Source organism: Bos indicus x Bos taurus, chromosome X, assembly GCF_003369695.1.
Source record: "Bos indicus x Bos taurus breed Angus x Brahman F1 hybrid chromosome X, Bos_hybrid_MaternalHap_v2.0, whole genome shotgun sequence".
Classification (NCBI taxonomy): Eukaryota; Metazoa; Chordata; class Mammalia; order Artiodactyla; family Bovidae; genus Bos; species Bos indicus x Bos taurus.
The window spans coordinates 104,928,350-104,944,334 of record NC_040105.1 but is presented as its reverse complement, the minus strand read 5'-3'; the positions used below and the strand labels follow the sequence as shown (position 1 = coordinate 104,944,334).

General features: G+C 37.0%; 1 protein-coding gene across 6 annotated transcripts in view; it reads left to right on the top strand.

Moving 5' to 3' along the window:
- Nucleotides 1–15,985, top strand: part of PCDH11X (protocadherin 11 X-linked) — a 998,691-nt gene that overhangs the window by 423,475 nt on the left and 559,231 nt on the right. For all 6 annotated transcript variants that reach the window (XM_027533413.1, XM_027533412.1, XM_027533410.1 and 3 more), the window contains exon 4: nt 6,123–6,203. In XM_027533413.1, the coding sequence (XP_027389214.1) occupies nt 6,123–6,203 (81 nt within the window). The remainder of the gene's footprint in view (nt 1–6,122; nt 6,204–15,985) is intronic.

Below are 15,985 nucleotides of genomic sequence, written 5' to 3'. Positions count from 1 at the left end.
GAGACCTGGGTTCAATCCCTGGGTTGGGAAGATCCCCTGGAGGAGGGCATGACAACTCACTCTAGTATTCTTGCCTGAAAAATCCCCATGGACAGAGGAGCCTGGTGGGCTACTGTCCATGGAGTTGCAAAGAGTCAGACATGACTGAGTGACTAAGCACAGCACAGAGAGGAAAAATTTTACTCTATCTTTCTAAGTTCTTCTCACTGGTCTAAGAATTAAATTAACATGAGACAAATTAACAGGCAAAATCAAACAAAAATTGAATAACATGCATACATAGGAGAGACCTAGAAGACTCCTGAGAGTCCCTTGGACTGCAAGGAGGTCCAACCAGTCCATTCTAAAGGAGATCAGCCCTGGGTGTTCTTTGGAAGGAATGATGCTAAAGCTGAAACTCCAGTACTTTGGCCACCTCATGCGAAGAGTTGAATCATTGGAAAAGACTGATGCTGGGAGGGATTGGGGACAGGAGAAAAAGGGGACGACAGAGGATAAGATGGCTGGATGGCATCACCGACTGGATGGGCATGAGTTTGAGTGAACTCCGGGGGTTGGTGATGGACAGGGAGGCCTGGCGTGCTGCGATTCATGGGGTTGAAAAGAGTCGGACACGACTGACCGACTGAACTGAACTGAACTGAACTGAGGGAAACTGAGTTACTCACCAAAATGGCTGTCAGTCTCACCTTAAATACCATCTTCAGCTCTACGCAGAGAAGGATCCTGGGGGTAGTGATTTGGGACTTTGAAGCTGAGGAAGGCAATTCACATGGAGATGGAAAAGCAAATCTTTGGTAAACAAATGTTCCCTGGGCCCTGCAGAGAGGGTGGGACACAGAGGCCCTGCTTAGTTTCCCCCATCTCATCATGCTTATATTTTTTACAAATATCTCTAGTGATAGCTCTGTTCTGGGAATAAGCCTTTTATCTAAATTCTTTTAGGACTTTAACGGGGGAGGAAAAGGAAAAACTTCCTAAGCCCTCTGTTACTTAAAAATAATCAGCCTAAATTAATCCTCATGTCAAAAATATATATCTTAGGGTGGCATTTTGCTCATCTACAATGTGGCATGATACATTTAACAAATAGCTCCATAGACAGACATAAAACTGCTTACAATTGACAGAAAATGTTAAAAACAAATGGTTAAAATGTGCATGGGAAATGTAACACTAGTAGACTTGGTTTAATAATAAAGCTAAATCTGAGATCTGAGCACAAATCTGCCTAGAAACTCCTATGGCACAGAACACTTTGCTCAAATACATTTGAGTATTTCTGCTTTTTTTAGTGTATAATGAAAACATGAAAGTGAAAGTCGCTTGGTTGTGTCTGACTCTTTGCAACCCCATGGACTGTAACCCACCAGGCTCCACTGTCCATGGAATTCTCCAGGCAAGAATACTAGAGTAAGTAGCCATTCCCTTCTCCAGCGGATCTGACCAACCCAGGGATCAAACCTTGGGTCTCCTGCATTGCAGGCAGATTCTTTACCATCTGGGCCACCAGGGAAGCCCCTATAAAATCACCAGTTGACTTTACAAGTCCATCAGGAGTATGTACTTAATTCACTTTCCCATATATTTGTCCCATCATTCAGTTACATCTTCCATCATATAGAACACATCTTGGATTTCCCTAACTTAGACTAAATTGCCAGAAAAACTCTCCTCTTTACCCTCTGCTTCTAGGGGTTGTATTTATTTCATAGACTTGTCCATCAATTATAGTTACTAGTGTTTCTTTTCTTTTCCTCTAGATCAGAGGTCAGCAAACCTTTTCTGTAAAGGGTGAAGTAGAGAAGAATAGCTTTATTGCCTTGTCAGGCAAAGGATGCCATTGCAGGCAAAAAAGGCCACAGTGGGCTAATGACCTCAAAACTGTGTGTCCCATTCCAAGGGAGCTTGTGGTGAATTTTTTAGTAATGGTTCAAGGAGCAAGGCTGCTGAAAAGGATCAGGGTGCATGCAGGGCCTGCATTCCTTCAATATACAGATCACCTGGCATCATGTGGTCTTATGAGGGGCTTCTGTGGTTCTCAAGGTTATCAAACTCTGACTTTTTCTCTGGAATGAAGAATGTTTCATCAAATAGTTAACATCTTCCATTTGGTTGGGATCTTAGTTCCAGTAGAAGAACTCAAAAATGTTGTTATATATATCCCTTCAGGAGGAACCAGGACCCTGCCCCAAGGTTGCACTATTGTTTCTTAACTGCTCCTCCTTTTTCTCCTATCCTTTCCTTTCCCTGATTAGCAACTGTTTGAACATGCCCTTTGGAACTAGGGATGGTCATGGAGTCTGGATGAAGCCTATTTCCTACAAACAAGAAACAGGGGAAATAGAAAGACTTTTGTGTCCAGGAGCCCCACAAGGCCCTGTTCAGTTTCATGAAGTTTTATATATAACAAAAGAGAAACCAAATTTCCATAAAATTTTAACTGATGCTATTTACATCATCAAGTGTAATGAGTACGAAATTTCATGTAGCAGAGAACTACTAATTAATGGACTTGTGTATCTGATCTTGGAAAATGTCTTTTCACACAGATAGGTACTGCCACATACTGATATCAGTCCAGAAGCATATAGTTTTAACTCAACATATCTATCTTTAGAAGGCATGTGAAAAATTCTATTAGATTTTTCCTTCATATCTGCCATTTAGTCCAACTCGACTGAAGCGACTTAGCTGCAGCAGCAGAAGCCATTTAGTGTGATTATATTGAAGATTAATCATTTCTTTTTTTAAAAAAATTATTTATTAGCCTGTGTTAGGTCTTAGTTACACCACAAGGGATCTTATGTTGTGGCATATGAGTTCTCTAGTTGTGGTGCACAAGTGCAGTAGTTGTGGTGCACAGGCTTAGCTGCTCCATGGCATATGCGATCCTAGTTTCCTGACCAGGGATTGAACCTGAGTCCCCTGCATTGGAAGGTGGATTCTCAACCACTAGACCACAAGGGAAGACCCAAAGATTAAACATTTATAATTGACAGTTAGGTAAAGGCTCCTTAATTCCATATTTACTGCAACCCATTGCAAATTTGTGTGTGTGCACAGATAGAGATTTTGCTTATTTGAACTTCTAGAGGACTGGAGTGTATATAGTAACTTACCATTACTTGCGATTCAAAATTTTGATTGTCATCAACATGATTTTACTGTAGTGTAAGTCTTGCATATAAGCACTCATTAACCTTACAATTTTAAACTGATTTATTGAGACATTATCAAGTTTGCAATGAAAACTAACTGCCAGAGTGAGTCAGTATTCAATAATAGTGGCGAAGGGAACTTTCAATTCAGCAAAATTTCAGTCTTGGCTTTGAGCTCAAAAATAAAACTTTGCCACTTATAAGCCAATTTATATTCTAACTACTTATATATATGGTAGGGCAAGTCAGAATATTCAGCTTGCTGTTTAGATGAAAGTTCACAGAATGAATATGGTTCCATTATCAATAGTGAATAAAGTTCACTATTGACACTCCTAGTTCAATAACACATGATACACTCAAATATTTTGCACAAAACACCTGCTGATGTATAATATTAGTACAATAAACATAGGCTTTGAACACCTTACATTTTCCCAAGTCTTGTATATTTGTCCAGTTAAACTTTTTTTCTGTGCCACATTTATCTTATCCACCATTAATTGCAAGACACCTTAGCAGATTCCAGATCAGGTTTTGTCAAATTCTTCAAAAATATTCTTGTCCATTCTGTTCTACACAATTCATTCTTCAGTCACTTCAAACTTGTTATTGCTTCCTCAAGTAAGTATCAATAATTAAAAGTTGTTGGTAGGATCTGTTAACTCATGAAGAAGACAAGGAAAACTACCCAATATCATTTGCCTTAAAAAAAAAAAAAAAAAAACACCATTGATGTTACTCTCAATGTGGTGAAATGGTAATAATCTTAAGTTTATATTTTCTAGACCTGTTTCTTTGGTTATCTAAGCAAGTCTGATTTAATAACTCACATCAGTAAGTGGTTCTCTCTGATTGGCTAACAAATGAGCCTTTCATAAACTGATTTTTGTCACTCATTTTTATTTATTTTTGTGATGAAATTCTAAGATGATATGTTTCATTTTAAATTCCTAATTCTTCTGTTGCTTTCCTGTGAGTTGGAATGTTGTGATGAGTGCTTAGCCTGGTAATATAAATGCATATTGAATTCTTTTTTCACAGCTATAGTGTCATTGCAGAATAAACACAATTTGCATTTAAATGAAAGCATAATAATTCTTGCTCAACCAAACCTTAAAAATGTGATGTTCCAAACCCTTTATCCCATATACTAAATTCACACATATAGAAAATACAGTCAGTCAGTTAAGTCACTCAGTCGTGTTTGAATCTTTGTGACCCTGTGGACTGCAGCAGGCCAGGCTTCCCTATCCATCACCAACTTCCAGAGCCTACTCAATCTCATCTCCACCACATCGGTGATGCCCATCCAACCATCTCATCCTCTGTCTTCCCCTTCTCCTCCAGCTTCAATATTTCCTAGCATCAGGGTATTTTCAAATGAGTCAGCTCTTCACATCACGTGGCCAAAGTATTGGAGTTTCAGCTTCAGCATCAGTCCTTCCAATGAATTTTCAGGACTGATTTCCTTTAGGATGGACTGGTTGGATCTCCTTGCAGTCCAAGGGACTGTCAAGAGTCTTCTCCAATACCACAGTTCAAAATCATCAATTCTTTGATGTTCAGCTTTCTTTATAGTCCAACTCTTACATTCATACATGTTAAAACCATAGCTTTGACTAGACGGACTTTTTTTGGCAAAGTAATGCCTCTGTTTTTTAATATGTTGTTTAGATTGGTCACAGCTTTTCTTCTTAGAGCAAGTGTCTTTTCATTTCATGGCTGCAGTCACCATCTGCAGTGATTTTGGAGGCCAGGAAAATAAAGTCTCTCACTGTTTCCATTGTTTCTCCATCTATTTGCCATGAAGTGATGGGAGCAGATGCAATGATCTTAGTTTTCTGAATGTTGAGTTTTAAGCCAGGTTTTTCATTCTCCTCTTTCACTTTCATCAAGAAGCTCTTTAGTTCTTCTTTGCTTTCTGCCATAAGTGTGATGTCATCTGCATATCTGAGGTTATTGATATTTCTCCTGACAATCTTGATTCTGGCTTGTGCTTCATTCAGCCTGGCATTTCTCATGATGTACTCTGCATATAAGTTAAATAAGCAGGGTGACAATATACAGCCTTGACATACTCCTTTCCCTATTTGGAGCCAGTGTGTTGATCCATGTCCAGTTCTAACTGTTGATTCTTGACTTGCATATAGATTTCTCAGGCGGCATGGGAGGTGGTTTGGTATTCCCATCTCTTTAAGAATTTTCCACAGTTTGTTGTCATCCATACAGTCAAAGGCTTTGTCCTAGTCAATAAAGCAAAAGTAGATGTTTTTCTGGAACCATCTCACTTTTTCAATGATACAGAGGATGTTGGCAATTTCATCTCTGGTTCCTCTGCCTTTTCTAAATATATTCCACTTTATTAAAACAGAGAATATGCTCTCTGTCTTGAGAAAAATAAAATGGATATAAAATGTCTTTTCAAGATCGTGATAATTATTCTGGGTTGGTATGCTAGTATCTGTGTACCAATTCATAAATTTCTTAGCATTTATATCAACTATTAAATATCTTCCTATGATAAATAGCAACTTTGTGATGTGGTGGCACTCCCAGGATAGATTTTAATTTCAGACACTGTAAATTTGCAAACACAAGTTATTGAAGCCATTGAGTTGTAAAAGCATTGGACTGAAAGTGTCTGCAGCTTAAATTTCATTCATTTAAATATTTAAAATTTGCCCTCCACAATCCTATTCATATGTTTAATGGAACTCTTAAATGTAACACTGGTATATAAGCTTTATGAGAAAAAGAGTTCTTTTTTCTCTTGTTTATTCCCTTACCTAGAACTGTACTTGTTACACTGTAAATTCTCAATAACTTCAGTATCTGGAAAGAGATATTTACTCAGGCACTCTTTTACTTACCTGTGTTTGATGCTTGTGTGCAATGTACTATGTTTTTCACATTTAACAAATCATTTATCAAATACTTCTGTTTTTTCCTTCTTTAAAGCCAATGAAGGAAGTTGTACGATCTCACACACCCATGAAAGGAACAACTACTGTGGAGATCTGGACTCATCCCCAACCACAGGTTTGAAAGGAAACACAATGTTTCCCTTTAACTGATTTTATGAATGTATATTAAAAAATTATTGTTATATTTCTCAATATATGTTCTTTGAAATTTCTTTAGGTGACTTTGCCCTCGACTTGTGTGAAAATATGACTGTAAATACCTATTTCTTCCTAGTGTGTTTCTATAATAATAGTGGAGGTAGTTTATTTGTTAGATCAGATGCAAGCATCACCCAAAAAGTATCTTCTAAATGATTGTTTCACTGATGTGTAAATCTAGTAACGATGTAGTGGAAGAACAACAACAGAAATTGAGAACCACTGTTTTGTAGTATTACTTAAGTTTAAGGTATATATGCGTGCATGCTCAGTTGTGTTTGACTCTGTGACCCTATGGGCTGTAGCCTGCCAGTCTCCTCTGTCCATGGGATTCTCCAGGCAAGAATACTGGAGTGGGTTGTCATTTCCTCCTCTAGGGGGATCTACCAGACCCAGGGATTGAATCTGGGTCTCCTTCATCTTCTGCGTTGGCAGGTGAATTCTTTACCACTGAGCAACCTGGGAAATTTAAGGTATAGGACAATTTGATTTTACATTAATTAGGCAAATTTTAGTATGACCTCCTTGTAACAAACCAGCTTGAATTTAAAAAGAAATTAAGCTATAAGTTATTTTTACATAATTCACTTTTAGTCATCTCCATCAGGGCGGCTCAGAATGCGACTGACAAAGCCAATCACATTTGTTTTCTTCATAGAGGCCTTAAGGGATTTTAAAAATGAAATGAGATCAATCTAAACATTTGTTTGCAATTTGTTATTCTGTAGCTGGTTTACCTAATGTTGCTAATAACAGAGAGGTCCTGCATCTGACACCTTGGGTGCCAAATTAATAACCATAAATTATCCTCTATCCAGATATTTTCAAATGTCTTTTACATGTTACTAAGGAAATAAATATTTTTAAAGGTAGATACATAAATGTATATCCAGAGTATTAGAAAAAAAACGAAAAGAAGTGAGGAGAGAATCACATTGTTTATTATTTCATGAGTGCTTCTGAAACTCATGGAAGTTATGTGTTCTATAATAATAATATCCTAAAATATTTTACAGAATTAATTTATCCTCTTTAGGAAAAGTTGCAGAATTAATGCATGCACTGTGGGAAGAAATGATTAATTAAATAAAGTTCATTGCAACCTCAGAACTGTACAAAATTACTTGAATCCAAATTCATGAAGTTCTGCCAAATTTCAAACTGACTTTCTACTCTTGCACTTCTGATTCAGTCTCAAGAAAACTGATGAGAATGTAGAATACATGGTGATATAACCCACATCTATATACTTAATTAAGAACCTATGTAGTCTTCTGAATAGCAGTTTTGAGGAAAAGCACACAATTTTAAAATCTGTACTTTACAGTCCAAAGATTTGAAATACTAGTCTGACATGAAGTGGGCTAGGGTAAATAGAAGTCAAGTGAAATTAGACATTGTTAAGTAAGACTCTTCCTCTATGAATAAGACATTGCTCTATCAGCAATATTTTTTTCAGCCAGTAACTCCTGATTGTATTCTACTAAATTGAGTGCAACATAAATAACTGTACTAATTTTTTGCTGATTACTGACTCTCCTGTTTGTTTAAATCTTGTTAGACACACAATTGTTTCTTATACAGTATGTTTTACTTGAGACTCTTGTATTAGGTAAATCTTGCAGGTATCTGACAGCTTTGAGTGTCCTTACTGCCTGAGATTTCAATTGAAATTTAAGATGTGTCACAGAGTGGTGGATTGCACTGCATACTATTATTATGAATATGATACAGATAGGGACTTTCCAACCTTGTTTTTGGTAAACACTGCACTTGCCTCTGAAAAGTTTAAAGAAAATATGTGTTTTATAAATAAGTTTTATAGTTCCTTATAGTTAGTAAGATATTCACTACTCATTTGTGGGATTTTAAAAGCAACAATCTAAAAACAGAAACTACTGAAATAGATTATAACCTGAAAATTAAATTATTTCTATTCCTCCACTGAAATCTGTAAACTCTTTGATAATGCTTCCCTCTGCCATTCAGATGACAATTAATTAAGACTCATGAAACAGATAGTGACTTGGAAGGTTTATTTCTTTTAAATGGGCACTGTAATGGTGTCCCATTAAGCAGAATTGTTCTTATCTATAAAGTTCAACTAATTAAAGTAACTTGTGAACCATGAAATAGTTCAGCTTATTCTTTGAATAATGAAAATCAAAATGTAAGTGTCCATTTCCTTATAAGAAATAGCCTTATAAGTAAATTTTTAGATTTTTATTAGAATTTTTAGAAAATTATGTATACAACTGGGGTGCATGTCTTGAAGTTCCAAGTTAGATTTTTAAAAATTAACATGATTTTTAAAAAACATTGAAAAATAAAGCAAATAACTCACAGTAGCTTTTAAGTGTGAAGGGGACAACTATGGGGTCATAAATATTCACTGCATCTGTGCAGTACTGGGGGAAATAGAGAGCTACTCAGAAATGTTCATTTCCCAGTTTTGCACATGCTGTTTACATATGTCAGTTCATGTGGAATTCTTATTTTTTGGTAATGCAGCATTTTATAATAACTTGAACTTTTTCCCTTGGATAATAAATTCTTCCAGGTCAAACACCTTTTCTGCCCCCTGATTCTTAGTAATTACAATGCTCAGCATGCAAGCAAGTCTAAAACTGAATAATATTCTCTCAAAAACTTAAAACAAAATAAAACTAGTATATGTGGGAGGAGTCTTTTTATGGTTTTCTATGACTTTCAAGGACAATGGCCTTGATTGTGAAAAAATTCTAAGGATAGTCTGATTATGAATATAGACATTAACTTGGTTGCCACTGTACTTCATTAAATACAGATGTATTGTGATCATAACTTATATTCATTAATAAATCAGTAGTATTAGGCAACTGCTATAGAATATGTGATCAAGGAATGGACCCATTCAGTTCAGTTCAGTTCAGTCACTCAGTCACATCTGACTGTTTGCGACCCCATGCATGCCAGGCTTCCCTGTCCAACACCAACTCTCAGACCTTGCTCAAACTCATATTCATCCAGTCAGTGATGCCATCCAACCATCTCATCCTCTGTTGTCCCCTTTTCTTCCTGCCTTCAATCTTTCCCAGCATCAGGGTCTTTTCCAATAAGTCAGTTCTTTGCATCATGTGGCCAAGGTACTGAAGTTTCAGCTTCAGCATCAGTCCTTCCAGTGAATATTCAGGACTGATTTCCTTTAGGATTGACTAGTTGGATCTCCTTGCAGTTGCTTGCCATTAACTCCCCAAACCTTCACACCCATAGCTAGTGACTCAAGTCTCCCACAAATAACACAACTGACCTCTGACACAGAAAGTAAATAAAATAGTGCAAACTCTGTAAAGTGGTACAGGGGAATAATAAAAAGTGTTAGGATGGCCAAAAAGTTCATTTGAGTTATTCCATAACATCTTATGTACACATTTTTACTTTGTAAAGACAAAGAAAATCATATGTAGCAATGGAATATATTTATTTTATTTCACAAAATCTATATAAAAGTTACTACATAGCAGGTAGCCTTTTAAGCAGTTACAACATTGACTCATTTAATTCTCATTACAAACTTATAGCTATTATTAAGCCTATTATCATTAACTCTATTTTGTAGATGAGGAAGTTGAAGCACTAAGAGATGCTGGAAAGTAACAAAGACAGATTGCAGATTTCCTGGGTCTGGCTCTAAAGCTTATCTTTGTAACAATTGTTTTATAATTTCTTGTCCTTGATCTTTAGTGGTATGAGTACTTTACTTTTAATCATTAATGATTTTATTTTTAAGTGACTACTAAAGTCATCATGCTAGGTGCTCCACAGCAATTTCTTCTTTTTCTCCAGTCCCTACAGCAGCTTTGTTGATGTATAGCTATAATATCTGCTTTTCTTAGTGAGAAAACTGGGGCTCAGAGAGGTTGAATAATGTGTGTAAGGCTTGAGTGTTAGAGGGATTAAAACTCTAATGTTCTGATTCTAAAGTTCATGATTTTCCCCCAACCATACACTGCCTCCCATTCTTACATTCGTAGAGAATGTCTCTTCAGTGAAACATGCACCCCACATGTGACCTGACATGTGACCTGACATGTGACACAACCCACATATGACTGATTCCCATGGCATATGAGTGAATCTCAGCAGCATAGCAGATTTGTGCCATGTCCACAGATAAAAGGCTTGTAAACACCCACAGCAGATGAATACACACTGCAACAGATGGGAACCATTCTTCTGGAACTCTTAGACTACAAAATATTGACAACCAGTTTTGAAAAATTGATAACTATGATGTTAATATCCACTGGCTATTAAGCTTTAAAGTAGAACATGAATATGGACCAAAAATATATAATAGTAATTTTTATGAATTAAAAAGTCTCAATTTTCAATATATAAGAAAGAAATCAAGGATGAATATACTTTTTATCATATTAATCATTTCTTTACACAGAATCTGGATTACAACTTAGCTTGCACATGAGTCCTCTAGCAATGTCTACCTCCCAAGCAAAATAAATTGTATTTATAATCACAGATTAAACTTTTTGATGATACTGAGATCACAGTGTTAAAAGCTCATCACTTGGTGTACTCTATCATGTGAGGTCATAAATAAAGTATGTTGGGAATTAAATGTTGACTATACGAGAAAGGAATAAACATCAAATTAGGTGGTGTAGAGTTTGGGACACCATTCAGGATGAAGGTATGATCCTTAAAAGTGAACTGTCAGCAGGCAAGGTATAATGCCCAAGGGAGAATATGATAAACTTGGACTAATGTTCAGAAGCCAGATATCCTGAACTAGTGGGAAGGATTCTGTAGAAAAGATATTTAAGCAGTGCTGGTAATTCATGGTTAGGCAACCGTATTATTGAGTTCTCTTTATTGTAAGACTCCAGCCAATGGCTCTTCCATTACTATATGTGAAGCTTGGGATCGGTGATAAAGCATCTAAATTTGTTTTCACATCTGCAATATGAGGATGTTTATATCATTCTTATAGAATTGCTATGAGTGTTAACACAGTAGATTCTAAAGCAGGCACACAATAGATGTTCAATAGCCAGATATTCAATTCCTTTTCATTTTTCTCCTATCCCATTTACAAATTGGAAAGTAAAGCAAGAAGTTAGGGATAATTCCAGGTATATGAGTTGACTGAGTGAAACTGGCAATAGCAAGCATGGACACTTAGGTTCGCATGGCCTGCCCTAGTATGTAACAATCTGCCCTTAGGTAGTAAGATGATTGAGCATCTTAAAATACTCCCACATATGAAACAGATAATTTCAGGGCCAGTGTAGAGTTGGTTTTCACCTCGTACAGTTCAGTGGGCTAACAACTTTCAGAAGTATTTATAACAGAAAACTAGATAATTGCCAGAGACATCATACGTTCACGCCTCTTTATTTTCATAGCAGATATACTGAAGGAAAAATTCCAGTTTATTCAAGTTTATATATTATTTTCTCAGATCAGCAAGAGATTATATGCTTAAGAGATTTCCTTTTATCTAATCTAAAACTATCATAAGCAAATTAAAGAAATCCTATTAGAAGAAGCACTGCTGAGTTTGCACAGGTTCATAGTAACAAGTGCATATGGTCCCTAAGTTACTTTGATCCACCTGCTGATATAATCTATAGCTAAGTTAAAAATTAGTAAAAATAAAGTATACACATGTATGTATGAATGAGTCTCTTCGCTGTTCATCTGAAATGATCACAACATTGTCAATTGGTTACACACATATATAAAATAAAAAATTAAGAAAAAAACTTTTCAAAATCTCATCTCTAGGTCTATTTTATTACCTAATCATTAGACCAATTGTTGATTTCTACCCTAAATGTGGAAAAAATACTGGGAAGAGTTTATGCCACACTTATGCTATATATACATATATATATATAGCATATATATACATATATATACTATATATATATATAGCATAAGTATACACACACACACACTTCCTTGATGGCTCAGATGGTAAAGAATCTGCCTGCAGTGCGGGAGACTCAGGTTCGATCCCTGGATATACATGTGAGCTTCCCAGGTGGTGCTAGTAGTAAATAACTCATCTGCTGATGCAGGAGATGTGAGAGATGCAGGTTCGATCCCTGGATGGGGAAGATCCCCTGGAGAAGGGCATGGGAACCCATTCCAGTATTCTTGCCTTGCGAATTCAACAGACAGAGGAGCCTGGCAGGCTATAGTCCTTAGGCTCACAAAGAGTTGGACATGACTGAAGTGACTAATGCACATGCTTACACACACACACACACATATAGAACATATAATGTTTATAATCTATAAAACGTATAGAACATCACATTCCTTAATGTGATGTGAAAGTACTTCACCTCATGAATTTGACAGATAATCTAAATAGTAAATCTGTCATTCCAGGCCTTATTTGTTTAGAATATATTCTGTTTCACATGCAACAATGTCAAATCGCTCCATTTTATGTTAGTGCCCAAATGTCAGAGAAGCAATGCTAGAGCAATTTAGCAGTTTACATGCCTCTGACAGTAAAGATTTTTCTTTTTTCTTTTGTTTTCTGTTTTCTTTGACTTTGCAGTAGCTAGTCCTTCTCCCCTGCTGCTATTTCCAGCTGCTAATTCCTATTAGCAAATATTGTAGACCATCTTGATCCCTCTGAAGTTGTCAGCCCTTCTCTGTGATACAGAGCTGTTTTTTTGTTAACTAAAGTTATTGAAAAATGAGTATGGTAACAGAAGACTTATATTGAAACTCTCACCAGGTTTCTACAAAAGATCTTTGGTCAGATTTGAGTTACCTTAGAATTTATAAAAGTGAGTTTCAAAATATATTTCATCTATATGTTCTTTACAATAAAGCTGCAAAAGCACACCTGGAATGCTGCTGTAAAACTCCCATTCCTCTCCCCTCTACTAGATTTCTCCTGTCTATTCTCAAAGAACTACCGTGTTCAGATCAGATCAGTCGCTCAGTCGTGTCCGACTCTTTGCGACCCCATGAATCGCAGCACACCAGGCCTCCCTGTCCATCACCAACTCCCGGAGTTCACTTAAACTCACGTCCAGAGAGTCAGTGATGCCATCCAGCCATCTCATCCTCTGTCGTCCCCTTCTCCTCTTGCCCCCAATCCCTCCCAGCATCAGAGTCTTTTCCAATGAGTCAACTCTTCACATGAGGTGGCCAAAGTACTGGAGTTTCAGCTTTCGCATCATTCCTTCCAAAGAAATCCCAGGGCTGATCTCCTTCAGAATAGACTGGTTGGATCTCCTTGCAGTCCAAGGGACTCTCAAGAGTCTTCTCCAACACCACAGTTCAAAAGCATCAATTCTTTGGCTCACAGCCTTCTTCACAGTCCAACTCTCACATCCATACAAGACCACAGGAAAAACCATAGCCTTGACTAGACGAACCTTTGTTGGCAAAGTAATGTCTCTGCTTTTGAATATGCTATCTAGATTGATCATAACTTTCCTTCCAAGGAGTAAACATCTTTTAATTTCATGGCTGCAGTCACCATCTTCAGTGATTTTGGAGCCCGGAAAAATAAAGTCTGACACTGTTTCCACTGTTTCCCCATCTATTTCCCATGAAGTGATGGGACTGGATTCCATGATCTTCGTTTTCTGAATGTTGAGCTTTAAGCCAACTTTTTCACTCTCCTCTTTCACTTTCATCAAGAGGCTTTTTAGTTCCTCTTCACTTTCTGCCATAAGGGTGGTGTCATCTGCATATCTGAGGTTATTGGTATTTCTCCCAGCAATCTTGATTCCAGCTTGTGCTTCTTCCAGTCCAACGTTTCTCATGATGTACTCTGCATATAAGTTAAATAAACAGGGTGACAATATACAGCCTTGACGGACTCCTTTTCTTACTTGGAACCTGTTTGTTGTTCCATTTCATCCTAAATTCCAATACTGATTGGAAGGTCCTTATGGAGGGTCGTACTTTAAAAATCTTCAACTGCGTCCCATTACTTACTGAAAGAAGTTTGGTTACAGTCCCATGTTTCCATGTTCTTTTAAATTAATTAATTTATTTTAATTGGAGGCTAATTACTTTACAATATTATGGTGGTTTTTGCCATACATTGACATGAATTTGCCATATATTGCCATACATTGACATGAGTGTACATGTGTCCCCTGATTCCAAACCCCCCTCCCACCTCCCTCCCCAAACACATGAATCAGGTCTAATAAGGCAGATGAAACTGGAGCCTATTATACAGAGTGAAGTAAGTCAGAAAGAAAAACACCAATACATTATATTAATTCATATATATGGAATTTAGAAAGATGGTTATGAAGACCCTATATACAAGACAGCAAAAGAGACACAGATGTAAAGAACAGACTTTTGGATTCTGTGGGAGAAGGCGAGGGTGGGATGATTTTAGAGAATAGCATTGAAACCATATTTCCATATTTTGACCCACACTTTCTTTCTGGTCTTTCTGCACTTTTCTTTCTGGCTCATTGCTCAATGCCTACCATATGTTTTAATGAAAATAGACTCTTTACTCTTCCTTCAGTTTCTTATTCCCCCATACCTATTTGTTTGTATCTATTTCTCCACTTCCAAATAATGTTTCTCCCTTATCTCCTCCTGTGCTGAACCACTGTCATAGTACTCATCTTTTAAGGTACCATGTGAAATGCTTTTCAGTCCACCAAGTTGACTGAGTCCACTCCATTCTCTGAGCTCCCATAGCACTGTGTATGTAACTCTCAGGGTTTTTATGACACACAGGCTTATATTTCAAATATTTGTGCCCACATCTTATTCTCCGTCTATAATGTTAGCTCTTTGAGAACAAGGATGGATTTCAACTCATGACTCCATATCTAGTAGTGTATCTTGAATTCTGTAAGAGTTCTCCAATGAGAGACAAAATATTCTCCCCCACTTAAGGACTGGTATTCACCTACACTTTTCTTGAAGAGGCTTCCCAGGTGGTGCTAGTGGTAAAGAACCACCTGACAATACAGGAGATGAGGTCATACATCATATTGAATTAGAGTTTGCACGTTGGAGTCAGAAAAGTCTGGGTTTGAATATCAGAATTGCCACAGACTAGTTATGTAATCTTTGCCAAACTGTTTAATAGCTCTAAGTTTTATTTTCATTGTTTATCATGACAACACTAATACATTTCTTTTATCAGAAATTGGTGTAGATTATATGCATAACCTATGTAAATTACTTAGTACAATGTCTGGCACATTGTAAATATTCAATAAAAGTTAATTTTATATGTGAACGTGTGTGTGACTTTGTGTGTGTGTACACAGTTTGACTGTTTGAACTCCAGGCCAGAGATCAGTGTTTTCTAATTTAATGCAACATTGTTTATTTCTTAATCCATTTATTTTCAAGAAGTCCATGCTACTCTGTCTTTCAACCTATTTCATTTCACAACCAACCTATTTCATTTCACAACGTGGTTTCCATTTTTTTTTAAAGTCTCCAAAGAGGAAGATTCAGTTCAGTTCAGTTCAGTCACTCAGTCATGTCCGAGTCTTTGCAACCCCATGAATCACAGCATGCCAGGCCTCCCTGTCCATCACCAACTCCCAGAGTTCACTCAAACTCAGGTCCATCGAGTTGATGATGCCATCTGGCCATCTCATCCTCTGTCGTCCCCTTTTCCTCCTGCCCCCAATCCCTCCCAGCATCAGAGTCTTTTCCAATGAGTCAACTCTT